Source organism: Pteropus vampyrus, unplaced genomic scaffold (assembly GCF_000151845.1).
Source record: "Pteropus vampyrus isolate Shadow unplaced genomic scaffold, Pvam_2.0 Scaffold18, whole genome shotgun sequence".
NCBI classification, from domain to species: Eukaryota; Metazoa; Chordata; class Mammalia; order Chiroptera; family Pteropodidae; genus Pteropus; species Pteropus vampyrus.
In genome coordinates this window covers 5,800,036-5,827,691 of record NW_011888799.1, presented here as the reverse complement: position 1 = coordinate 5,827,691, position 27,656 = coordinate 5,800,036, and the positions used below count along the sequence as shown (strand labels likewise).

The 27,656-nt window shown below is 37.3% G+C and overlaps 1 protein-coding gene across 3 annotated transcripts in view; it reads right to left on the bottom strand.

Moving 5' to 3' along the window:
* Window positions 1-1,907: 1,907 nt before the first annotated feature.
* The window catches only part of UBR2 (ubiquitin protein ligase E3 component n-recognin 2), a 98,256-nt gene continuing 72,507 nt past the window's right edge, over window positions 1,908-27,656 (bottom strand). For 2 of the 3 annotated variants that reach the window (XM_011354633.2, XM_011354632.2), the window contains exons 33-47: window positions 26,314-26,417; window positions 25,512-25,590; window positions 23,031-23,179; window positions 22,573-22,628; window positions 15,915-16,011; window positions 15,627-15,694; window positions 14,329-14,464; window positions 13,756-13,846; window positions 12,594-12,724; window positions 11,518-11,626; window positions 9,575-9,631; window positions 7,945-8,022; window positions 6,888-7,058; window positions 5,347-5,448; window positions 3,851-4,100 (exon numbers count right to left, since the gene is read on the bottom strand). In XM_011354633.2, the coding sequence (XP_011352935.1) occupies window positions 3,959-4,100; window positions 5,347-5,448; window positions 6,888-7,058; window positions 7,945-8,022; window positions 9,575-9,631; window positions 11,518-11,626; window positions 12,594-12,724; window positions 13,756-13,846; window positions 14,329-14,464; window positions 15,627-15,694; window positions 15,915-16,011; window positions 22,573-22,628; window positions 23,031-23,179; window positions 25,512-25,590; window positions 26,314-26,417 (1,570 nt within the window). In that variant the 3' untranslated portion in view covers window positions 3,851-3,958. Of the gene's footprint in view, window positions 4,101-5,346; window positions 5,449-6,887; window positions 7,059-7,944; window positions 8,023-9,574; window positions 9,632-11,517; window positions 11,627-12,593; window positions 12,725-13,755; window positions 13,847-14,328; window positions 14,465-15,626; window positions 15,695-15,914; window positions 16,012-22,572; window positions 22,629-23,030; window positions 23,180-25,511; window positions 25,591-26,313; window positions 26,418-27,656 lie in introns of all 3 variants that reach the window. The other variant, XM_011354634.2, reaches the window with a different exon arrangement.

The window sequence follows — 27,656 nt, the reverse complement described above, 5'->3', positions numbered from 1 at the left end:
ACCAGGTCCTTCCTTGTGTCTAACCTCAGTCTTTCCTTGGGCCAGTGCAAATCATTTCACCCAAAGGACTCAGCCAGTTTTCAAAGTCCTGCCAGTCTAGCCCTGGGGTAGCATGAGAGATAAAGACAGTACCTTAGGTCTTTTATTTTTAAAACGCCATAGTGAAGAAACAGGGACTAGTTACTTATTCTGAACATAAAGCAAGATGGGTGTTCTAGAATTTGTGGCCTCAGCTCATGAATCCATACCCTCTTGCAACACTTTCAAGCCAGGACTGAGGCACCAGCAAATAAACCCTCAATAACCTCAATCAGGTTAATAAGATTAGGTGCTTGCGCTGCACACTGCCCTGCCCCTCCTCGCCCAGGGACCTGTAATGCTAGGCCAGCAGGTTTGCAGCTTAGCCAGGGACTGGGGGACCAAGATAATTAGGGCTTCTGACCTGCTATACTAGATGAAAAGATGGCTTCCAGTAGCAGTGCAGCATTCCTGCGTGTTAGTAACAGGAATGTGAAGGAATACGATGAAAACTCAGGGAGGGGATACCTTCCCAGTCCTCAGTAGACTTGACATTGGCTTTAAAGGAGGATACATCAGTCCTTAACTCCTGATGGCACTGTCTTGTCCTCCAGAGGATAAGTATAAACAGCAAAGTTAAAGAGAATGACGTATAAGGATGGTGATGAGTGGATTAAGCTATAAAGGACAACTCCTAGCTATTTACTCAAGAGGGATGAAAACAGGGCCACACAAAAACCTGTACATGAATGTTTATAGTGGCTTTATTCATAATCACCCCAAATCACCCAAATATCCTTCACCTGGTAACTGCCTAAGCATCACCCAGTGATGCAAACACAAGATAAAGGGAGCATGTGTTGCTATTTTGTGTAAATTCATCTGCTGTATCTGCACGATAAAATGACTCAGTAACCAAAAGGAACATGGATGACTCTCGAATGCATTAGTTTTCCTATTGAGAGAAGCCAGACTCAAAAAGCTACAAAAGGCCTATTTATATAACATTTTGGAAGTGGCCAAAAGAACAGAACAAGATTAGTGGTTGCCAGGGGTCAGGATGGGTAAGGCGACCATAAAACGGCATGAGAGAACTTCTTGGGGAGTGATGGAACTATTCTAGCTCTTGACTGTCCTGGTTGTTAACCAACTATATGCATTTGTCAAATGCATAAAACTGCCCACTAAAAAGGGTTAATTTATTTGTAAATTAAACGTCAAAAAACCTGACTTAAAGAAAATAAGAATAGGGACAGAGGAAGGGGTGTATCAGAGGGCTTTTTGAGTTCTGGAAGTGATGACATTAGGACTTGGGAAGGGAGGACTCCGGAAGCAGCATTAATGACCAGGAGACAGAAAGCACAATGGAAACCTTGCTTTTCCAGTTTGATGCTTTCCTTTCAGGAGGCTTTTTAAAAGCACAGCAGAGATCTTGTAGGCAATGCTTCCCCTGCAAACACAGGATGTGGTTCCCTTTCTACATGTGTCTCTCCCAAGTGGAAAGTGTCCAGGGAGGTGTAAGAACAAGGACCTGGAGATAACCAGGTGAGGATGAACAAGAAGGGTTTAAACCAGGAGATGTCTTGGAGCCCGGAAAGACTTCAGGTACCATTTCCCTAGTGATTTGAAGTGCATGATTCGGAAAGGTCACAAGCTGTCATAGCCAAGGCACATAAAATCTAATCAGCTGAAATGATGATCAAGCTTTCTTTGGGAAGGTCAAGATCGTTTGGCTAATGGCCATAATTGACACTAATAATATAAGCATCTTACATGTCAAGCTAATACAGATGTCCCACTTTATTTGTAAGCAAGGTGACATGGGGAATATCTCCATGGCATTTAAGCGTGTGAAAGAAAACAGAAAAAAAATGTAGGCAGACCCGAAGTAATGTCAACATCTAAAGCATTTATTTTGATATCTTTAAACTTTTTACATATGATACATTCCAAATTTTACAAGTTTTCCACAGATATTAAAGTTATAGCCAATTTATTAAACAGATATGATTTTCCCTGATATGAAAAGCATGTTACATAAACATTTCCACAATAAACATAATACATGCGGAACAAATCATGAAACTAAGATGATCTGATAGGTAGGGAAGACAATTAGCTTAATGATGCAAACACCAGAAGATAAAGGGTGCGCATATTGCTATTTCATGTTAATTCATCTTTATCGGACTCCCAGACATTCTCAAAGATGGAATCCAGGGATACTCTCAGCTAACAACAGACTTCTGTGAAGTCAGTCCTGAAAGCTGGAGTGTTGTTATGACTTGAGGAAAATGTCTGTGATCCATTCACAAGGGAGAAACCTGATCTTTATCATTAAAAATTTAATCTTGGCGACCATTATTAAGAAAAGCCCAAAGAAGCTGAAGTTAAAAGCTAAAGAATGGGATGTGACAAAGGCCAAAATAAACATTAAAATCATTAAGCCATCTAAAAAGCCCAGATCTTAGGAATGGGATAAAGGCCAGAAAAAGGGGGGGGAACACTGGGTTCTAATTTAGATTTTCTTCCTGTTGGGTGAGAAACACCTTCTCTTAGCTGGGTGAGTCAGTCCCAAGCAAGAAAGGCCAAGATCATCCTTTCGGAAGACCACCCTGGAGAGGAAGCAGTGAATGCAGCCTGTGCATCCCCACTTACTTTAGCCTAAAGTATGGATTTCTGACCTTCCTCCTGGGTATACAGTGGATTCTGCAAAGTTGAGGGGAAAGGAACTTTTAGATGCAGTTCAAAGGAAACTGAAACGGTTACGTGCATCGGCTAAAAAAAATCCAAGAGCCTTTCATTATTCATTTGTCTCTTAGACCCATCTTAGAGAGGCTTCGAATTTATTCCTCCACTACCATCTGCCATCACTCTCTGTGTGTATTCATGTTCTCAGTACGCGTGTATCAAAGGAGAGTGATGGTGTGGTACTAATAGTTATAAGCTACTTTACTAAGCGGCTATCATTCTAGGAAGGCACCTCTCAGTAAAAACAATAATGTTAAAAAGTGATAAAAGCCTGGGCACAAAGGCTGTCCCAGGAATGTACTAAGTGAGCCAGCAGGTAAAGAGCAATCAATCTACTCCAAGAAATGCCAGTGGGGATGGGGTGGGGGAACCTCGACACCGAGTTCTCATTTTTTTTTTTTTTTTTTTTGCTAATGTTCGATTCTAGATGCACACATTCTCAATTTAGTTTTAGAAATAAGAGACTATATCATCTGAAAAATAAGGATACTTAATAAGTTTTGAAAAGCCCTTTAAAATGAGTTTTTCCTCTTAAAGCCAAAGTCTTGCCAAAAAAAGAAAAAAAAAAATCCAACTTTCCACAGCCCTGAAAACCACCCAGAGTATGAAGCGGCAACCTTCTCCCCTTCCTCCCAGGGGCTCCTGGCTCCCGAGTGCCCCAGCCCTCTCACAGTTGACCGAGACCAGGGAATGCCCCTTTCTAAATCCACTGCTTTGCTCGTAGAGGTAGGGTCCCGTCAGCAGAGGGGACACTGACCAAGTCCCAGTGCTGACAGTCACTGAGAGGGACCAGGAAGTGCAATCCCAACAGACCACAGAAACTGCTTCCTGCTGCTGTCAAACCAGATTCAGGCCTGGAGTGCTCTGTGATCAGTAATGTAACATGGCTCAGACTACTGGGAGCGGTCAAATGCAGTCAGACGCCCAGAGGGGCTGCGTCCAGCCCAGGAAGAGAAGCTCCTTGCGAGAAGTTATGTTTGAGGGACACAGCAAATGGTGCAAGAAAATCTGCTGACGGAAGATGATTTTCATCAGTCCCTGGAGCCGGAACTATAAAAATACAACTGGGGGGAAAAAAAGCTTAAATAAAGAATTATTTCGAAATCCAGTAGAACTTATTTCCTACTCTCTTTCTTGAAAAGCCCCTGGGTTACAAAAATCCAAGTTTATGTTTTTGGTAGCCAAGTGATTATAAATGTTGCCAGTCAATGCCAACCAGTGTCTGATTTGCTTCCTGTGCATGTCCAATTTCCTCTGTGATACTGTGCTGGTGCCAGAGCTTCTGAATCTTCTTAAATCGCTCTTTGCACAGATGTAAAGGATTTCCCCGTCTGGAAAGAAGACAGATGTCACTCTGGATGCATTCTATTTATTCATCTATTATATACTGTCCCCCGACCTTTCCTAGATTAGGAAAAGGTATGTTATTGGTTTTAGACCCTCTGCAAAATTTCTGTTCGGCAGGATACTGTGGCTATTAATACGTTACCTTTGAAGGTTTGCTAGGAGGAGCTGAAGGGGAACAAATGCTGAAAAGAGGAAACTGTACACCAGACTGGAGTGAAGGAACAGGGCTGGGTTTGAGCAGAAGGGGCTGGTTGAAGAGGCTAAAACTACCCATTCTCTGTCCATTTCGTTGGTTAAATGTAAAAAAGGGAGGGGGCGGGGAGAGGATGAAAGAAAAATTACAGGGGTACATATGTTCCTCAGAGTGTCGTCTTTCAGCCACAAAGTCTAATAAGCAAAGCAGCCAAATGTGAGTAACATCTGGGTCTAATTTAACCAAAGCACAGGTTTTGATGAGTTCATGCCTAGAAACTTTGCTCCCAATTCACAGTGCACCTCTCACTCTAACCAGGGCTCGTGCTCCTAAGAGCCTAGGCGCCTGGGAGAACAGGAAGAGCCATTGCCAGGCGGCTTGTTCCTGTAACGCTGTGGTCAATCTCCTGGGGCCTGTCTCCAGGCCTTTAACTTATGCTCCCCGAGACTGACAGTTATACCTAGGTTAAGACTTTTACTTCCTTTGGGCAAGAAGAGATGGTCTAAAAGAAGTTCTGTAATGGTGCTTGAGGAAACTGCTGTTAGCATTTTGCTGTGACATAACAGAAGCTACCAGAGTGGAAGTGATTAAGACTCAAATACTGTTGCATTTCTCTGTATGACTTCAATCTTTGATTCTTACATAATAAGATAAGCTCATCTCTTATCAATAAAGGTTTGCTCTCTTATCACCTGAACAACACTGGCTCTCCCCACACAAAGCCATACAAGTCACAGAGGGCTCTCCCTGCAATGCTGTGGCACTGTGGATGCCACACGGTGATTCAAACAGTTCTGGTTCTCCAGCGTGAGAAATGGGAAAAAGGTGCACTGTTTTGTTCTTTCCCCTTATCTATTCTGAGCGAGGAGTGCCAAACCAGGCAGTTAGGTTGCCCTCCTTGGATGAGTCCGCAGATACCAGCCACCTCCGCCAGAAAAAAGCCCCAGCATCAGGACCACAAGGCTCGTGTCCACCATATACTGAAGGCTCTGGAGGTCCAGAGTCAGCCCACCCAGAATCCCTGGATGGGCCCTTACCTGAGTCCCTGGTCGGTCTCCCCATAGTCATCAAGGTAAGGAGGAGAATAAAAACAGCCTTTGGTTTTGCCGGCTAAAAATAGCACCTGACATTCTCGTACTCTGCAGAGAGACCATGTACACATTATATACTAGTAATCAAGGTTTGGATTCAGTTCCAAATGAACTGCAGTCTTATAAAAGCAGACAATACCAGTATTGGAAGAGAAACAATGACACTTATAGCGAAGACACGAAAGTATTAACATATCTGCTGAAGTTTTAAAAATTACTAAAATGGTTGTATTTTAATCAATAATGACTATATTGTAAATCAATACAGTGAGGGAGAGGAACACTGTAGATTAGGAATTGATAGCTCTTGTAACACCAGTATTTAAAAATTAAGTGTGAGAAAGTTAATTTTTGAACATAAAAAGTCACTGACATTTTCTAGTATTATGAGGAAATTATTCATTAAAAATGGTACACAAACATTATGAAATAGGTGGCATGAAACACAAGGCAATACTGTACGTGACCAAAAGAATTATGAAATATGCCAGGCAAGGGGAAAAGCTACTTTCACATTTCTCCTAAAGGCTATTTAAAGATGTGTCTCCTGAGCCCTCTGAGAGATTTGCCTGACTTTTTTTTGGATCTAATAATTCAGCTCAATTCAACATTTATTGAAAACCTATCATATACAAGAACTTGTCAGGCACTGGGGGCTACCCAATGTCTGAGATAATCTGTGCCCCAGAGCTCAAACTCATGTCATCTCTTCTTTCCAAACCCTGAGATGGCTTCCATCTCACTTAGAGATGTCACCAGGACATACCAGGTGCCACGATTCTTCCCCTTGCACACACTACTCCAGCGACACCAGCTTTCTTGCTGTTCCTTGAACACGACAGACATATTCCCCAGCAATTTTGTATTTGCTGCTCCCTACCTAGAATGCTCACCCCACTTCTTTATGTCTTTCTTTAAAAGTCACTTTCTAAGGGAACATTCCCTGGTTTCCTATTTAAAATCCAGTTCCCCACCTGCCATTTCATACTCCCTTCCTTTGCATGTATCACTTTATCACTTTCTAAACTCTTATCAGTCTTTTTATTTCCTCTCCCTAGAAAATGAGCTCCAGGAAGGCAGAGATTTAGGTCTGCTTTGTTGACTACTGCATTCTCAATGCCCAGTAAATAGCAGTCACTAATATTTGTTGTACACTGTTGAATATACACAACTATATACAACAGCCTGTGATATGTATGAATCCAAAACCATGAAGACACAACAAAAGGACTAATTCTGACTTGATGTAGGTGAAAATCAAAGTCAATTGGAAGTTTCACATTAGAATGAGGCATGAGGAAAGTAGAACAGAATTGTCATAGGGGTGGTAATAATGATAATGGAAAGCCCAGGGCAGATATGAGATGTGAGGAGACGAGGAACAGCAGTCTCAGAATTCTCAGCAATGAAGCAGTTTTTTGTGCCATCCCTCAAAAGGCATTTACTGTGGCAGATACAAAGCTACAAAGCCCTCTCCAAGGCCTTACCTCAGGAAGATGCCCACCCCAGAACCACAGGAGTAGGTGTGAGCTGTGCAAGCTCCTACATCCTCCCCTTCCAGTTCGGTCTGACAGCAGTAGCTCTGGGAGCACAGCAGAGTTCCACACACAAGGCACAGAGTTGGGGCTCTGCTCTTGTCACCACCTGATTTGGGGCACCTCCGTGGAACAAAAAAACACAAGTCATTGTTCGAAAAAAGAGTGGCTGAAGAGCTGACAGTGGTTAAATCTCCCTGGAAAAAATTATACAACATCAAGTAGAGTTGAAGATACACACATCCTATGGTCTAGTCAAAATTATATCTAGAATAGGGAACATCTCACACATATACACAAACAACTGGAGAAAAGACAAAATCATCAGTAGGAGGAAGAAATGTAAATTGTATTATCACGTAACAAAATACTGTACAACAGTGAAAACGGATGAATTAAGTTACATATGTCAAATATATAAGTAAATCTTACAAACAGTTTCGAATGAATAAAGACAAAGAATATGTACAGTACAATGCCATTTTAAAGCTGGAAACATGCAAAATAATACTAATAATGCTTAGGAGCATAAACATTTGCAGTTAACGTCTGAATGCAGAGGAATGCTCCTCCTCCCTTAGAACGCTGGCTCTCTGCTGGGGAAGGAAGAGGGTGCCCCAGAGAAGAGATCCATGGGCATCTTCGACTGTCTGTGTAATGTTTAAGTATTTTACACTACTGATTATTTTTTATGCTGTTTGCATGTTAAATATTTCATAATGTATTAAAAATTACTAAGGGCTCTTATTACTTTATAGTGCAAATTGTTATTTATGTAACCTTTAATGAATCAAACTTAGTCCCCCTAACACCTCCTTTTCTAAATCTTATTCTGAAACATAGTGGAATGAAACCTTTTCATAAGTTAGGTAGTTCGAGTACTACGGATGTTATGATTTTCCTACCCAAACAAACAGAATAACAACAAACAAAATCCCTTAAATTCTATGTAGAGAAGTGAGTGTTTTCAGAGGTAGGAAATGCTCAACACTCTAATATCACAACTTACGAGAAATTAGATGCTTGATTAATGAGGCTGCTGTAATCCTCTGGAAGGTCTATTAATTTGTTAGATTCTCTTGGATAGCTTAAAAAAACACACAAAAACCCAGTTAATATGAGGGCATGTTACAACAGTGACAGGGTAACTCAGTCAAAATGAATAAAGGTAGACGTCTTTATGAATAAAGGTAGAGTCTGAATGACTGGTTGCTACCAGAGTGGTAAAAGCCACAGTAATAAATTAAAAACTCACACTTAAATAACCTTAGGGTTCACATTTTTAACTGAAAAGCTCAGAATAAATGAACAGGATAGTACACAGTACTTATCCAATCTGCTCCATTTAAGTGAAAATGTGGTAGCTTTGGGAAGCAGGGGAGGCGGAGAAGAGGATGTTCACGCCCAGGCTCCTACCAAAACCACCTAGTAATGGAGAGCCCGACCACAGGACTTAAGATAGAGAAGAGAGAAAAGATGTGCTTATTATGGGTGATCTTAAGGCAGACATGACTTGGAAGAGGGGAGAAAGCAGAACACCAGGCTATGCTGATTCTGTGACAATTAATTCAGATAAAATTTAGATCCAAATTCAACTGGTATTCGAGGCCTCACTCTCAGTGTGCACACCTGCCCCGCACAGGCCAAGTGGTTTGGCCTTTGCCAGCTTTACCTACGGCAGAGGCGGGAGTGGACTAAAACCAGGAGGGAGCTTTCGACAGCGGTTTTTATACCAGCACCACTTGGGGAAAATTTTGGGGGGGGATATACATACTAGGAACCCAACTTTAGAGAAATGAGACTTGGTAGGTAAGGGCCCTGAGTACTTTTTAAGTTTCCAAATACACACTTGTTCTGATATACACTTTAGGTTGAGAACTACTGTTACACATAATGAGTTTTCTGACTGCAGGCCGAACCATATACAATTGGTGATAGTCAACCATTTTTGACTTACAAAAGCTGAAATTTCAGATGGTTTGACCTAATAAAATTGGGGTGTTAAATCATCTCTGGATTTGGGACAGGTTGTGTATAAAATCAAAGAAACAGAACAGATAATCTCCTCTAGTCCTCTGATTTTTTATGATAATGTGCTTGGCAGAACTAAAGAGATATTAACAGGTGAAACTTGTGTAATCACCTGGTAGCGCATACTTTACTACAGCATCAGAACACAGTTGTCAAAAGAAATGAAGAAAAAATAAAAATGACTCATCATGATTTGATAACTGCTGAAGCTGAGTGACAGGTAGTGGAGCCTTATTATGCTATTCGTTAAACTTTTGGATAGTTAGAAGTTTTCTGTAATGATAGAAAAAGAACAGAGCTAAGAAAAATCTAAAATAGGACCCGCATTTTCTTAAAGCATTTCGAAATATAATCATTTTGTCATTTGCTTCCTCTGCTAAAAATAATGCACCATATTACATTCTTAATTCTGATTCTTTTACAAACTGTCACTACCACTAGACTAAGAAAAAAAAAAAAACGAAGGCAGGATGGCCTACCTCTTGGAATCACTAAAGGCCTGGGAGGTCAGTGTTGAAGGAATCCAGCACTTAATACCCTGCTTCCTTCCTCTCTCCCTTCTTCCGCGACTTCCCCCCACCCCAAGTCTTTGACGATCTTTGACTTACCTGATAGCATCTCTTTTACCTTCTAGATATCTTTTAACTTCAGTGTTCTGACACCAACTTTAATGTAAATGGGCGGTGGGGGGGGGGGGGGGGAAAAAAACCACTTTTTAGTTTTGAAAGGCTAGAACTAGACTTTTTTCCTCTCTAAATCCAGTAAAGAAAAAAAACTTTTTTGCTTAATCTATTAACCTCATCAAAAGAAGCTTGGAAGAATACCATAACTTGTTTGCAACTTTTAAAATTAAAAGAATATGACCTGTGATTTTTTAAAAGCAAGAATGCTTACTATATTAAAACTTGTGACTATTTATACTATTACCCCAATTTGGACATTCCAGAAAAATCAGTCTGAATTAATGACAATCTCTTATTATCTGGAACTAGAACACTTATATTAAACAATTTTTTTTATTGTAGTGAAATATACATGACATAAAATTTACCATTTTAAAGTGCATATAGTTCTGTGCCATTAAGTATATTCATATTGTTGGGCAACTGTCACCACCATCCACCTCTAGAACTTTTCCAACTTTACAAACCATACACTTGTTAAACACTAATCAGTTCCTCCCTCCACCAGTCCCTGGCAATCGCCATTCCATTTTCTGTCTCTATGAATTTGACTACCACAGGTACCTAATAAAAGTGAAAACATGCAATATTTGTTCTTTTGTGACTGGCTTATTTCACTTAGCATATCTTTGAGGTTCATCCATGTTATGGTATATGTCAGAATTTCCTTCGTTTTTAAACATATCCCACTATATGTGTATACCACATTTTGTCTATCCATTCATCTACTGATGGATATTTGGGTTGCTTCCAACTTTTGGCTACTGTGAATAATGCTACCATGAAAATGGGTGTACAAGTATCTATTTGAGTCGCTGCTTTAAATTCTTTTTTAATACATACCTAGAAGTAGGATTACTGGATCATACAATAATTCTATATTTAACTTTCTGAGGAACTGCCATACTCTTCTAGAGCAGCTATGCCATTTTCTGTTCCTATCAGCAATGTACATAAATTCCAATTTCTCAATAGCCTCACCAACACAAATTATTTCTGTCTGCCTTTTTGATTACAGCTATCCTAATGAGTGTGAAGTAGTATCTCATTGTGGTTCTGACTTGCATTTTCCTAATGACTAGTGACACTGAGCATGTTTTCATGTGCTTATTGGTCATTTATATATCTTCTTTGGAGAATTCCTTTGCTCATTTTTAACTGGATTGTTTGCCTTTCTGTTGTTGAGATGTAGGAATTCTAGAGACACACACGTGCGTGTGCGCGCGCACACACACACACACAATACCTACTAGATATTAATCCCTTAGCAGATATATGATTTGCAAATATTTTCTCCCCAGATTCTGTGCATAAAATAGCTAAAATTTAAAGTAAGGGTACTGGACTAGGTAACCCTTAAGATTTCTTTCAATTTCCAAAGTCTACGGAACAGAGTCCTTAACCACAGCTGTCCCCAACCTTGCTGGCACCAGGGACTGGTGCTTCTATGAGAATCTAACACCTGATGATCTGAGGTGGAGCTGAGGCGGTGATGTCAGTGCTGAGGAGCAGCCACAAATACAGATGAAGCTTTGCTGAATTGCCCGCTGTTCACCTCCTGCTGTGCAACCCAGTTCCTTACTTGTTAAGCAACGGTTGGGGACCCCTGCTTAACAAGTAAGTTGATCAGAGGAAAAAACATTTCTACCACCTCTCTCCTTCCAAGCAAATATGCTTATACTATTCACTAGCTGGGCAAAAATCTTACCACAAAGGTAAATCCTTAAATAAGAAGGCCTAATCATCATAATTTAAATTACATGGATTAAATTTTGCCAGGCTCACTGCCTGAGAATTTTGCAATATATGCGATAAACTGAAGTTGTTTACATATAACTATTCAATGAAGAATAATGTATAATCATTACCTTTCAATCAGTAATTTCATTATCTCATCATTTTCTTGAAAAAGACAAATGAGGTTGTTTGGCAGGGAAAGATAGTTACATAAATGTTCAAAATGGCTTGTTCCAGAAACTGCGAATGGAGAAGAAAAGAGTAATGCATATGACGACTAAGAGTAGATCCTATACAAGAGTAAGCAACAGCAGAGCTATGAGGAAAGAGTTCAAATTTTCTAGGTACATAACTTGTAGGAGTTAATAAAATGCACATGGAAGGGATCCACAAAATGACACAACTGAGAGTAGAGTCAGGTGATTCCTACACTTAACTGGTTACAATTTCTTGGTGTCTCAGTTTTATCCTTTGCAAAAAGTATACCTGCATGATCTTCATGGAGTTAGTTGAGAACATTAAATGACAAAAATAACATATGGTGCTGTGGAAAAGTTTAAGGCAGTACAGTAATATAAGATAATTTTTCATCATAGGAGGTGGATTCAAACAAACTCTAATCATCCCCGCAAATGATGAGGCAATCTAAAAAATTCTATATGATGTCTGGGGAACTAGCTAAATGGAGATGCCACTCAACAAACTTTTAGAAAGCAGCGTTACATGCAGGCACCCCAGGCTCTGTGCCAGGCACTATGAGATATAGTGATACAGTAAACTTTTAAGTCTACCTTTTATGAAATGGATCAAAATCGAATACAGAAAACAACTGTGAAACAGTAAATTAATTCCTACATTAAGATTTATGTGCAATCATAGATTTTCTGAACTTTAATACTACAAGTTAAAATACACTTGAAATGGTCCGTTTTCACTTTTTAAAATCTGAGGAACCCACTTTATGAATAATAATCAAACATTTTAACATATGAAAGCAAAACCGTACATTTTTATACATGTAAATGTACAAAAGCCACATTTCTGAGATTCAATAGTATAAGACATATAAATGCAAATTTTTCTTCTATAATAACTGTGTATATCATGAAAGTCAGTCATCAGTTTTCATTTTTTGCACATCACTTCTACGTTGTTGGAGTAATAGAATATACACACTTCCTTCCTTCTGAAAGAAATTAAAAATTACCTTGAATTTCAGGTGGAGAAGGAACTCCATTTAAGTAATGAAAAAACAAAGCAGAACACTTTAGGAAAGGCATGATTCCAGCTCTGACATTCCTCCACAGATGCCAGCCAGAGGGTATGTCTTTCAAGGCACTAAAAAGACAATAATGATAATAGGGAAATCTAGTAAGAGAAGGTCATTCTAGGTATAGCACACAGTGAAAACAGAGACAACTGCTACTTGGAATTGATGGTATACAGGCCTGAGAGGAGTGGGTAGCCCTGACTATTATAGGAAGTCAGGTATAAATGGTGATGTAGCCTCCAATACTGTTATTAAAATTTATAAAAGCACTATTGAGAAAGAAAATTTGGAAAATAAAAAATAACCATCCACTACTCTAGAAATCTTTTATCAGGTATTATTCTGGCAAACTATTTCCATACTAATCTTACACAGTCATAACTGTAACAGATAGAATTTAAAATTTACATGTTTTTCAGAACATCATAAACCATAATTTTTATTGAAACTGTAATATTCTGGAACACATCAATCATAACCAATACCAAATTATTCCCCTGTAATTTAGAGTGCTTTAAATTCTTTGCTAATATAAATAATATCAGAGTGTACATCTTTTATGTCTATAGGTTTTTCTAAGTTGGATTATTTTGTTAGTGTGGATTCTCAGAAATGGAGTAACTTTGTTAAAAAACAAACATTATAGTTATTGACTTATATCATGACAAAGCTAAATGAAACTTGTACCAAATCAAAACGACTCCAACACTATATCAAGTTCTAACAATTTCACTGCATTCCTGCCAGTCCTGGTAATTGCCTGAAAAATGTATTATGTCAATTTAATTTGCATATTTAAATTGCCAGTGAGATAACATGTTTTAGAACAGCACTTTTCAAAGTAAGATCCATGTCTCCACTCTCCTCTGAGCAAAAGAAGGGCTCCATGACCAAATAAATGTGGCAATCTCTGCATATTACTCCTCTTAGATATCTGCCATGTCTGAGATTTCTAATCGCGTTAGTACAGATATACTCCCTTCTTTTTAAAACATGTCAACAGACAGCAATTTCCCTTATTTAACAAATGAATTCTTTTTTCATGCTATTACCTACTAATACTGGGGAACTGCCTATCATGTAAAGATTAGGATCCCACCTTCCTGTGTACTGGCGAAGTGTTTTATACAAAGCAAGGACTGCTAATTCTTCTTCACCAGCAGGAGTTTCTTGATCCATGCCATTCTCTTCTGAAAGAGGAAATATTCATACTTTGATTTTGCCAATTAAATGGACTGATGACATCATTTAAGCACTCAAATATACTTATACGCTTGCATATAGTATGAAAGGACCCCCACAAAACACACGGCACTTTAACCTCCAAGGTATGAGTATAGTACTGTCAGAACAAGGAGCTGCAGGCTTTGGGAGAGGAAGTCCAGTGTGGTGACTCAGGGTGCCAGGCAGCACGCTGTGAGCAGAATCAGCTATATATATGGTCTATGGTACTCAAATATTACTAAACTTATGAAATAAAAATAAGTAAAAACACTCACATTGCTAAGGGATTTTAATAGAATGTGTTTCAAAATTTGTCATATGAGGATAAACAGAAAAAATAGGCAGCCTAATTATAATTTACATTCTTATCCAAGCACCTTTTCCTTTAATAGTTTTTAAACTGAGAAAACTCAAGCAGTTCTTCAAGAAGCTGACAGAAAGGAGTTACCTGTACACGAGGTAAGTAAGATCTGTACAATGTGTGCCATAGTAACCAGATGGAAAATGTGAAGGTCTCCAGTTTCAAGGCTGATTCCTGAAAAATCCTGACACTGCAACGCGGGGAAAGCGAGCACCAAGCCCACCTAGATACCAAATCCAGAGTTATCATACAGATCACCTTTCCTCTCACACCTAAACACATTTCTGTTTTCTTGATATGACCCCCCTCGGAGCTCAGCCCCTTCCCTTAAGGAATCTTTGTTCTTAAAGGGTATACATGTTAGCAAGTCCACTAGGGTTGGCTAAATGAAGTCTAGATGGGTGCTATCACTTCATTTACCCAGCAATTCCCTTATATGTGGTCTATTGTTAGTAACAGCTGAAATCTTTCTAGGGAGTGAGCAGTGGAAAATGCATGGATTTTGGACCCACGAAAATCTAGATAGGAACCCTAGCTTCTCTTATGGGCTTTTTAGACAAGTCAACACCTTGAGTCTGTCTCTCTGTTGGTAAACTAGAGATAATATATATGTGTTTATAATACCACAGTAGTAAGAATGAAAAGACTAAACAAGAATGTGTGTGGAAGGAGTCGGGCACATGATAAATACCAGCTCTCTTGTCAGCCTGTTGCCTGTACGATGTTGGTTTTCACAGGAGTGGTGGGAACAGTGACAGTGGATAACTTACTAGGGACTTACTAGGGACTGCTCTAAACTCTTTACATCGATCATCCCACTGAGTTCTGAAACAATCATACGAGGTAGGTACTAACTTAAAGTTACAGAATGTGATGTCCAAAGAGATTAAGGGGATAGCACCTGGGGTTGCTGTGCGTGGCGCTGCACTCAGTGTCCCGAGTAAGGGAACTCTTTGAGGTGGGGCTGAAGTTCAGCCACCTACTGCTTGGCCAGTGGTGTGTCCTGGCACCAGACTGCACAGAAGACATACCTTTCTCTAAATCACACAAAGGGGCTGTATGTGCCCCAAAGCACTGTAGGGGTCAGTAGTAGCCCTTACATTACTAGTGTTATTTCTTATAGGTAAAAAGTATAGAGAGGTTAAATTACTGACTTTAGCCCCAAAGCAAAATAAGAGAGGATTAGACACCCAGGTCAAGACTCTCAATTAGATTCCTTAACATTTTCTTTTTGAGGATCCCCAGAAAAGAAATGTACTGAGACATGGTAAGAGTAATAGATGATACTCTTCCCTGTCTGCCTCTACATCATTCACCAAGTCTAGGATATTAAAGTTCTATAATACAATAAAGAAAATTTCAAAAACAAATGACGAGATACCCACCAATAAATGAAACATGTCGATATCTAATATGCATGGAAGGTCTTCATGATTGTCATCAGGCACCAATGCTAAATAAAAAAAATACATTAGCACATTTCATATGCCAATGTAAGTAATTTATTAAAAATGCAAGATATATATGTATTTATAAGCTAGAACTTGTACATAAGACAAAACAGTATTACCAAAATATTTCTCTCATAATGAAGAGACGTTATATCACTAAAAACAAAATTACAGAAGATGAGAAATTACCATAACATATATGGTACATGTATTAACACTCACATGCAAAAAGTCTACAAAAATGTTCCTGCACCACTGAGAGTAATGCCACTGTCCAGTGTGCTGCAGCGAACCTTGTTAGTGACCTAAGACAGTCATCCTGAAACAAAGAGATTGACACAATTAACGAAGCCAATGCATATGAAGTACTTTTCTTCTTTTAGGAATGCTAGTTTAAAGCATAGCTAGTTGAAGCAAAGCCAGATGCACATCGAAATCTTTCTAGATGGTATGGAACTGAATCAATGACATCTTTAATGACATGTCTCTAACATGGAATGAATGGAATGAGAAATATCTAATTGCCGAATAAAATGAAGCTATCTCCTTGCCACCATGCTGCTGGTTCTCCACGGAAAAGAAAAGGAGTATGCATGTATCCAGACAGCAAACAACAGACTCCCAAGAATGTAATGAAGTATTTTTTTTTCAGCTTCACTGAAATATAATAATTAGTTGTTTGTATCTACATTGTACAATTCAATGAGTTTTTTCAATTATAGTCAGCATACAATAATACATTAGTTTCAGTTGTATAGCACAGTAATTAGACTCTATGTAACTCATAAAGTGGTCATCCCACTAAATCTAGTACCCACCCTTCTTTCCCCTTACATATTTATTACAACATTGCTGCCTATCTTCCTTATGCTATACTTTATACCTCCATGATTATTTTGTAACTATCCATTTGTAGTTCTTAATCCCTTTGCCTTTTTTCACCATCTCCCCCCAACCCCCTTCCCATCTAGTAGCCCTCAAAAATTCTCTATGAGTTTGTCTCCATTTTTGTTGTTGTTGTGAAATCATGTGGTATATGTCTTTCTCTGACTTCATTCAGCACAATATCCTCTAGGTCCATCAAGGCAATATCTTTTTCCATCCTCTTCCTTTTAGTTTGTGTGTGTCTCTTAATCTGAAGCGAGTCTCTTGTAGGCAGCATATGTAGGGGTCTTGTTTTCTTATCCATTCAGTCACTCTATCTTTTAGTTGGGGCACTTAATTCTTTTCCATTTGAGGTACTTGTTGATAGATATGTAGTTTTATCAGTCTTTACTCATGTTTTTGATACTTTTTTTCTTCCTAAAGAAGTCTCTCCAACATTTCCTGTAGTACTGGCTTGGTGTAGATGAATTCATTTAGCTTTTTATTTTTTTTATTTTTTTTTTATTTGGGAAGCTCTTTATCTGTCCTTCAACTCTAAATGATAGTTTTGCTGGATAAAGTATTCTTGGTTGCAGATCCTAGGTTTTCATCACTTTGAATATTTTGTGCCAAGCCCTTCTGTCCTGCAAAGTTTCTTTAGAGAAATCAGCTGCCAGTCTTATGGGAGCTCCCTTGTAAGTAACTAGCTGCTTTTCTCTTGCTGCTTTTAAGATTCTCTCTTTGTATTTAACCTTTGGCAATTTGATTATGATGTGTCTTGGTGTGGGCCTCTTTGAGTTCATCTTTTTTGGAACTCTCTGAGCTTCCTGGGGTTGTATGTTTATTTCCTAATGAAACATTTTTTAGTATTTATTTTAAACAGATACTCTAACTACATATAAATACAAATTAAAATCAAGTAGAAATATGCTAATGAAAAAAGACAGATGAGTAATAAGTTGAGTTTTCCTTTCCTGCTTAATGTTCTATTTTCCAATTTTTTTTGTAATGTTCTTTGGTTCAATAAATTTTGAGGACCTTCTACACAAAACCAAAACATCTTGGTTTTAAAGATGTTAAAATAATTTACCCCTCACCCCGCAACTCCTGCACTCAAGGAGCTCACAACCCCTGGGGGCGGGAAAGGGAAGTGGGTAGGACGAGGAGGAAGCAACTGAAGGAGGCAGTACCACACAGATGAGGGATATCTCACTCACAGGACATGATCTGAGGTTTCTCAGGTAAGGCAAAACTTGAAGAGAATCTTAAAAAGGAGTCTACCCTTTGGGTACTCTGGCAATGACAAAGGGCTGGGAACTAGCATTGGAGATTAGGAATGATTCTGCAAGCCTGAACCATAGATGTGGAGATTGGCAGGTGATAATGGAGAAACAGGCTAAGAAGTTTAAAAGATACGATCAGGGTGACTTCTAGAGGAACCCCTCTAATAATGCATTAGAAAAGAATGAGATTCAGGGTACACACTGCTAGGCAAGAAATTATATGGGGTTGAAGCAAACAAGTAGAAGTACGAATGGAAGGAACAGGAAAAATATGCAGATGGGAATTCAACAAACTCTGCTGACCAACTGGATCCGAACATCTAGACCATGATGCAACCAACTGGACTTCTGAGTTTCTAGCTTGGTCACCTGGATGGACAGTGATCATATTAGCTAAGACAACAGGCAATATAGGAAGAAAAATTATTTAGATTGTTCAATTTGAGGAGCCTTTAGGAGATCTAGGTGAAAAAAATAAAGCAGGCAATGAGATAATAAATCCGGTTTGGAGATACACAGGTGGGAATCATTTGGATATAACTGAAATCAAGAGGCATAAATGGGGCTACCAGGAAGAGTATCAGATGACTGAAGGTCATGGGCTGAACTCTGGGTGTTTAAAACATTTATAGGATGGAGGAGGGGGTGCAGACTGAGGAACTGCCAGAGAGGTAGAGAGAAAACTTGGAATGTCACAGAAATAAGACAGAAAATGAGTTTCAGAATGAAGTAGTTAACAAAATTAAGTAAACAACTGTCAAATAAAAAAGAGTGAAAGAATGTCAGGGGTGGATGCCAAATTGTAGGGATTTGAAAAGTGAAGGGTTAGCAAGAAATTGGAGCCAGGGTATACACTATTGTTTAAGGAAGTTTTGCTGTGTATAAAATTTCTCTTCCTCCTCTCAATATGAAATAAAATTTAAAACTGCAGCTACTATTTCTTTATATGCATTTAAACATTTTTCATTGCATGGTGAAATACATAAAATGAAATACGCTTTAAAATGGCTTGGTCATAAAAAGAAATGAAATAGCTAAGGACACAGATGAATGGAAGATAACACTGAGGTCAATAGTAAGAGGAGGATAATGGGGCACGCTTGTCTACAGGGCAAGTGCCAGGAAAGGAGGAGGTAAAAGAAAGGATAACTGATGGAGAGAGGATGCATTTTAGATAGCATAGGTGGAAGGATAAGCCACCTCATCCCAGGTCCCTTATCCTCTAATATAGGAGAGAAAGGTGAGTGGATATATACATACATAAGTTTGAAGCGTGGGGATCAGGAAAATAGAAGTTCACTCCTAATGACTATATACTTTAAAAATTAAATTAAAAAAATTTAAAACAAATAAGCTACATTTTAAAAGACCTGCAAAATTTTGATACTGACACCAGAAAAGAACATTACAAGAAAAGAAAGTAAAAGGCCAACTTATCTTATGAACATATATAAAAATCTTAGGTAAAATATTAGCAAATCATATATAATGATATATAAAAAGGATAATCTGCACAATGAAGTTGGATTTCAGGAATGCAAGGTTGGTTTAATACAAGAAAGTTTATCAATGTAAACGGATTATACAGAACCATATCAACAGACAAAAATAGATGCAGAAGAGTCAATTGTGTGCGAAGTGAAGCATATAGAATCAAGAAAATGTGTAAGAACTGCCTTAATGACTAAACAAAATTAGCTCTGTTTTATATATTTGTGATTGCCTTTTCAATAATTAACATACTTATCAACTCTTATTTTCTGTAGCAAAAATATCACAGTCAACATAGATGGCCATATCCTACCTATCCTATCCTATATCAGTTAAGACTAATGTGAACTACCATTCTGCTGACTCATCATAAAGATATAATTCAAGCCAGTTTTAATACTAGGATCTATTTCTAGAAGTTCCAATTTTGTAAGTCCAAAGTGGTCCAGGTATCTATATATTATAGAAGTTCCAAAGAGGATTCTAATGCACAACCCCTAGCCAAGAATCTCTGATACATGATCTATATTTCTCACATAAAAAGGGTCCTGAGACTCCAGGTGTTTTGCAACGAAAACAAAAGTCAGTAAACTAACTAGCTGTTAAATAATCACATTGAATTGTATTTTCTCTATAGGCATACTTTTTTAAAAAATATTTTTATAGAGACTAACCCAGTCTTGGAAGTCCAAAGAGCCTTCCCATATAAAGTGGCATCTCTTCCATGCTCAAATAAACCCCTGCTAAAGGCTAAATGTTATTGAAATTTTTTAAAAATGGCATTAAAAAAAGTGCCCATCCCCCCATCAGGCAACCATTAGGTTGTTCTCTGTATCTGTGAGTCTGTTTCTATTTTGTTTTGTTTATTCATTTTTTTTTTTTTTTTAAGATTCTATGTATAAATGAAATCATTTGCTTATTCACTTAACAAAATACAATCTAGGTCCATTCATGTTGTCACAAATGGCAAGATTTCATTCTTTTTTTACTGCTGAATGATATTCAATTGTATATATACACCACATCTTCCTCATCCACTCATCTAATGATGGACATCTAAGTTGCTTCCATATCTTGCCTATTACTAGTAATGTGGCAATGAACATAGAGGTACATCTATCTTTTGAATTAGTGTTTTCACTTTCTTCGAATACTGAGAAATGGAATTGCTGGACCATATGACAGCTCTATTTTTAATTTTTTGAGGACTCTTCATACTGTTTTCCATAGTGGCTGCTCTAATTTGCAATCCTACCGACAGCGTATGAGGGTTTCCTTTTCTCTACATTCTCATAAGAATGTTGATTTATCGATGATGGCCATTCTGAACAGGTGTGACGTGATAGCTCATTGTGGTTTTAATTTGCATTTCCTTGATGATTAACAATGTTGAGGATCTTTTCATATGTCTGTTGGACATCTGTATGTCCTTTTTGGAGAAATGTATATTCAGGACCTTTGCTCATTTTTTAATTGGATTTTTTTGGGGGGTGTTAAGTAGTATGAGTTCCTTATATATTTTGGATATTAACCCTTTACATATATCATTTGCGAATATCTTCTCCTATTTAGTAGGTTGTTTTTTTGTTTGGTTGATGATTTCTTTCCCTGTAAAAAACCTCTAGCTTGATGTAGTCCTAATTTATTCATTTCTTTTGTTGCCCTTGTCCAAGAAGACATATCCAAAACAGTATTGCTAAAAGCAATGTCAGAGTTTACTGTCTATGTTTTCTTTGAAGAGTTTTAAGGTTTTAGGTCAGGCATACATTTTACTGTGCTTCATCTTATTGTACTTCTCAGTTATCATGTTTTTTACAAATTGAAAGTTGGTGGCAATGCCATGTTGAACAAGTTTATTGGCACCATTTTTCCAACAGCATTTGCTCACTTCATGTCTCTGTCACATTTTGGTAATTCTCACGATATTCCAAACTTTTTCGTTGTTATTATATTTGTTATGGTGATCTATGATCACTGATCTTTGATGTCACTATTGTATTGTTTTGGGGTGCTACAAATCACACCCATAAAATACAAAGAACTGTTGTGTAAGTTTTGACTGCTCTACTGACCAGCCATTCCCCATTTCTCTTCCTCTTTCTGGGCCTCCATATTCCAAGACACAACAATATCGAAATTAGGCCAATTAATAATTCTACAATGGCCTATATGTGTTCAAGTAATAGAATTAATTGATGCAGCAAACTTCATTATTTTAAGAAATTGCTACAACTACCCAACCTTCTGCAACCACCACCCTGATCAGTTAGCAGTCATCAACATCAAGTCAAGTCTCTGCCAGCAAAAATATTACAACTCGCTGAAGGCTCAGATGATGGTTAGCAGTTTTTATTTTTTTAGCAATTTTTAATTTTTTAATTAAAGTATGCACATTTTTTTAGACATAATGCTACTGCACACTTAATAGACTACAATACGGTTAGTGTAAACATAACCTTCATGTGCATTGATAAACCAAAAAATTCGAGTGACCTGCTTTATTGCAATAGTCTAGAACCAAACTTGCAATATCTCTGAAATATGCATATAATTGGTTTTTGTTTCTTGGTTAGGCGCTTACACCAGTGGTTTCCAACCCTGGCTCTTGGAAAGCTTTCAAAAAGCACTACAGCCTGGGGCCCATCTCCAGAGATTCTGAATTAATGACCTGTGGTAGGATCTAGGCATTTTTAAAAGTTCCCCAGGTGATTCTACATGAATAAAATTACATGATTTTACTCTTCAATTTTATGATTATAAGCTTGGACGGCAGGTAAGTATGACACTATCTGACACCAGCTACACGGTTAAAATTAGCGAGCTTTGACTGCCTATTCCTTTCTCATTTTTCTAGATATTAAATGTACTCTGTTTTGACATTAATTTGTGCTTATTTAAATGTTGCTAATAAGGTAGTCAAACGTGGTAGAGGGTGTATTGCTTTATATTTCTAATTATAGTTTAAAAATTTAAGAATAAGTTCTTTGTTTCTAGTTTTTCCCCCATCTTTTTATGTCTTTAACCAAGAGCTCTGGATGAAAAGAGCTGGTGTATTTAAGAGGAAAATAATGAGAACTTATCGACTACAAACATTCTTTGATAACATTACAGAAAATGGGTTTTCCTATGAACACAGTGAAGCTATGCTTAAATAATCAATTAAAGTTTTTGAGATTCAAAAAAAGCAGAAACACTGAATTTCCATTCCACCATTCTTTGAATTGAGTAAACTGATAACTTACCAGTCTGCAAGGCAAAGGACCAAACAACGGTTTATCTTCATCACTTAAGATTCTTTCTGCAGATTAAGAATGGTTAAAATAATAAATGTTACGCATATTTTATTACAATTTCAACAAAAAGTTAAAAAAATTATTTCTGCAGAAAGCACAATATTGGCAGATTTTGAAATCTTTAAGTCATTTCACAAGAATTAACTCTGGATGAAAAGTAAAAATGAAAAATACATTCAACTTACAAGAAGCTATAACCACCACTAACATGAATTCTCTGTTGCTATAGTTAAGCTATAAAGGGTCAATCTAATATTCTGTTGGTATATTATATTTCCCATTTTAAAGTCTTACGCTATTTCTTCATATTGTTGCCCACTTTAAATTCTCATTTAAATACAGGCTTCTACACATAATTCCGGTCAATGTATGCTTGTGACTTAGAGATACAACTTTAAACCTCTTACCTATGCTTTGGATGGTGTACGCACAACTACCCCAACACATTATGGGCACGCGGGGATCTTCTTCATTGGGATGAACCTTTAGTCCCACCTTGTAAGTAGCAGTTCCAAACGTTGTTAGCATTTCTTTTATGCTATCAGAATAAGGGTTCCTGAAGTGAAAATGTATAGGATTAGCTCAAAACAAGGTGCTCACATCAATCAAATGGTTGTTTCTTAACGGCTATTTGGACTTGAACCACTTAAACTACCTAAAGACAACTGTATGCAAAGAAAGAATTAAGGATATGAAAACTGTCCCTGCCTGAGAGGAGTTATGCTCTACTTGGATTGCCAGGGGTGAGGCACAGGGCTAAAAATAAGGTATTAGGTGAAAGTCTACATAGTGAACCATGAGACTCTTGACTTTTTTCCCCACCTTGAGGGATATTGGCAATGTACGCCCATTGCAATGGATTTTAGTTTCTCTAGTGAGGATCCTCAGAAGAAAGCCGCTTTACACACTGACACTTGGGTGGGGTGGGGTGGGGTGGGGTTCTGATGACCTCACTGTGAGGCTCAGGTCAGCCAGCTTCCATCTGTTCAATGAGCTTCTTAGAGACTTCCTGATAGTCACCCAAGGAAAAGAAATATTTAATGAAAGAATTAGACATCGAGGAGATAAAAAAAAAAACAAGCAGAAAAAGAATGTAGGGAAAGCAAAGAGTGTAGAAAGCAGAAAAGTTACAAGAAAATTAGAGGTCAGTCAGTCCAACAGGGCCAAGAGGAAGTTAACAGTAGGACTGCCTCAAAGAAGAGAAAAATCAAGAGGAGAAAATTGACAAAGAAATAACATAAAAAATCCTCAGAGTATAGGACACGAATCTTCAAATTAAAAGAGCAGACTGAAAATAAAGGAAAGAGTCACATGCCAAAGAATACCACAGAGAAACTGCAAGGCACTAGGGACTTAAAAGATGATCCCAACCATTTCCAGAAGTAATAAAAGTACAAAGAAACAAGAATCAGAATGGTGTGAATTTCTCAACAGATGTTAAAAGTTTGTAAAACAATGCCTTCAAAATACTGATGAAAAGTTACTTCTAACCTATAATTCTATACTCAAATCATCAATCAAGCATATGGATAAAATAAACGTATTTCCAGACATGAAAACTTAACACCCAGGCACCCTTTCTTAGGAATTTGATGAAGGATGCATCTGTACAAAAACAAGGAGTAAATTAAGAAAGAGGAGAATATGAGGAACACGACCAGGGGGAGTCTCAGGGTGATAGCTGTGCTCTGTCCTGGTTGGTGTGGGAGGACGGAATCTGTCGGGGGAGGGTTCTAAGATAGAAGATCAGCTGATGGGTTTGAGGACTTAGAAAAGTTATTGTTAGGCATCGGAAAGACTTACTGCAGCATTTAGAGGGAAAACAAAAAAATAGCATACATAGAAAACCAAGTACATTAAAAAAACAAGGTAATTATTAACCACAGGAAAGACAAAACTGGACCAAAAAAAGAAATAGGATTAAAACACACAATTTATATCAGTGGAATCAATTACATAATATGAATTGCTAACTAATTCAACCAAAATTTGTGAGAGAACTCTACTGGGTGACTATAGATAGGGTAGAAGTAAGAGTTAAATCCTAAATTGCCAGCCAGTCAACAGAAAGCTACTGTTTAGAAATAATAAATTAAGAGACAGTCAACTAAACCTTTTAACTAGAATTATAGAAGTAAATAGCAGAAGAAATAAAAATGACAGGACTAGGGACAGAGAAGGGGAATGTGTAAGGCATAGGACTGATTTTTTTTTCTATTTAAGCTTTTTCAGTATTATTTTATTGAGTTAACTTAGTATATGCCAGGAACAACTTCCAGGTGGCTTTACATGTATTATATTACTTCATCCTCATAACACCTTTGAGGTAGGTATTAGTATACTCACTTTACAGATGAGAAAACTGAGGTACAGAGAGGTCAAGCAATTTGCACAGTTGTACAGCTAGTAAGCTGTGCTGCTGGGTACTGACCAAGGAGTATAGCTCTAGAATCTATGCTATACTTTATAACTAATTGGTGATGGGATAAAAAAGGGTGAAAATACTCTGGGTTTGACCTTGTGTTACTAAGAGGGTGGTGGGACCCTAAGTAGAAATATGGAAGTCAGAAGGAAAGCACAGGATTTGGTGGGGAAGCTGAGTAGTTTGGATTTAGATGCACTGATGAGGTGTTGTCAAGGAGAACCAGATAAAGGGAGTCAGCAATACAGACTAGGAGAGGCTGGCAAGAGTTAAACATGACACATGGTCCTTAGGTTTTTATCAATATACCCACAATATGTATCTTCACGTAATGCTTAAACCTCAGAATTCAAGATCAATGTCTTATAATATTTTGCTCCCTAGCTTACAAATTGTATTCTAACTGCTAATTTAATTTTTCATTTCAAGTGGGCCAAACTTAAAAGGAATAAAATAATATACTCACTTAGGATGAAAATCAGGCCTAAATCCTTCAGGGAGCCGCAATTCATCCATATTTTCTGAATTCTTTGAAGAGACAATATCTATAGAAACAAGCATTTCATATTATTATTCACAATATTTCTATGAATTTCAGCCATAAATTTCATTCTTCATAGAGGCCAAAAAAAAAAAAAAAAAAACCCCAAAAAACAAACAAAAAAAACCAACCCCAGAAAAAATTCCCGTTAATAAAAATGGGCATAATATGCATTTAAAGCATGAGAAATACTATTGCTCTGACTGACCAAGGCACCTTCTTCAGTCACCTGTGCTTTTCCTAATAGAACAGCCACTAGAAGATAGCAAAGGAAGGAAGGAAAGGAAGAGTATGCTATTTTGTTTTTATAAAAACCAATAAGCTCACATTGCTTTCCCATGTTTTAAGTGCAGTGCATGTCTATGAAACTTGGGAAGCCAAGCAACTCGGTAACGGCAACAATAAAGTCAGGCCACTGAGAAGTAAAGCTAGTTCTGCAACACTCAGTTATATTCCCCCAAATAAGTGAGGAATATTTATTACATGACTATTTATTACATGGGGAAATAAGTGAGGAATATTTATTACATGAACCTGTGGGTTTTCAAGGAACTAGAAGAAATGCAGTCAGGTCAAATTTAGTTCATTAGGACAAAGAAAATTAGAATAAGTCACATTTTAAAATGAGAGGTTTCGCTTTTTAAATATTCTTAAACAATTCTTTCTGGAACATTTTCCAACAATCTCAGACTTTAGGGAAAAATGAAAGCAGGTTATCAGGACTTACTAGGAATACTTTCTTCTTTCCTAAGAATCTGCAATGCTTTTATTTGCTGAGATATTGTTCTAATCCACTGAGTCAGATTTGGTTGGTCTGAAAAATTTAACCTGCTAGAAAAGATTATGAAGAGTGTTTAATATATTGTTGTTGCTTAGTTTAAGATACAAAAAGATTCCTTAAATGGTCATGGGCATAATATTTTAAACACAGTTTAAATATTTTTTAAAAAGCTATGGGGAAATTTGTTGCCTTTAAAAAAGATAAGAATAGATATCTGCCAATGGAAGTGAAAATATATTATTTGTCACTATGATGCTAACAACCTTTTTGTCAAAATTTTACTTTTTCAGTACTGGAATCTGCTAGTATTTATAAAATATCACAATTACCACAGCACCACTTTTATTGAGTACTTATTATGAGATAAGTACTTAGTAAAGCATTTACAGTACTAGATTTAATTCTCAAAATATTCAGGTGAAATAGGTTATATTATTGTTCCCATTTTACAGATGAGGAAACTGAGGTTTAAAGCTATGTAACTTAACTAAGGCCAGGTAAAGGGACAGATCTTGCATTCAAACCGAGTTATATCAGACTTCAAAGCCTGTGTTCTTCATGACTATTCATAATTGGCTCTCATGGAAAAAATACAAAGTCGTGAAAAATAAAAGTGAAATCTAACAAAGGTATTTTTTTCTCCTTTTATACAGTGAACCCTTAACAACCCTTATCAGTTCAAATGCAGATGTTAAGTCAGCATCATATTATTTTGTGATTAAAAAGCATGAGCTTATACTCAAATCTAGCAGCATTTTAAGAACATTTTGTGGTATCATAAATTAAGGCATCATAGTTTGAACTCCTGAAATTGAAGAGAAAAAAACTAACTTTACTTTGAATTCAAATAGCAGCACAGAAATTAAGGTGATTCATATTCATAAAACTTAAATTACTATTTATGCATGTAAGGCAGATATAATTCTAAACTGAGAAATGAATATCAAATTTAAATAGCAGAATATGTCCAATACTCCTATTAATTAGAAACACCCTAAAAATTATGAAATGACAAAACTTTTCCATTTTAAACATACCGACAAGTTTTCATTTCCTTGGCCCAATTCTGAAGCTACTGTCAGCCAGTAATTTATAAAAAAATTCTAGATTGTTACAATATTCAATTAAGTCAGCTTGAGCTTCAAAATTGGGCCCTATCAATTTACTGAGCATTTCTGGAAAAGTATGAGGGAGATATTTAAAGTACGGTCCCAGAAATAAAGAAGACAATTTTCATGAATATACAAGAATCTGGTATCTTCTACGGTGTTTACGGGTGACCAAAATAC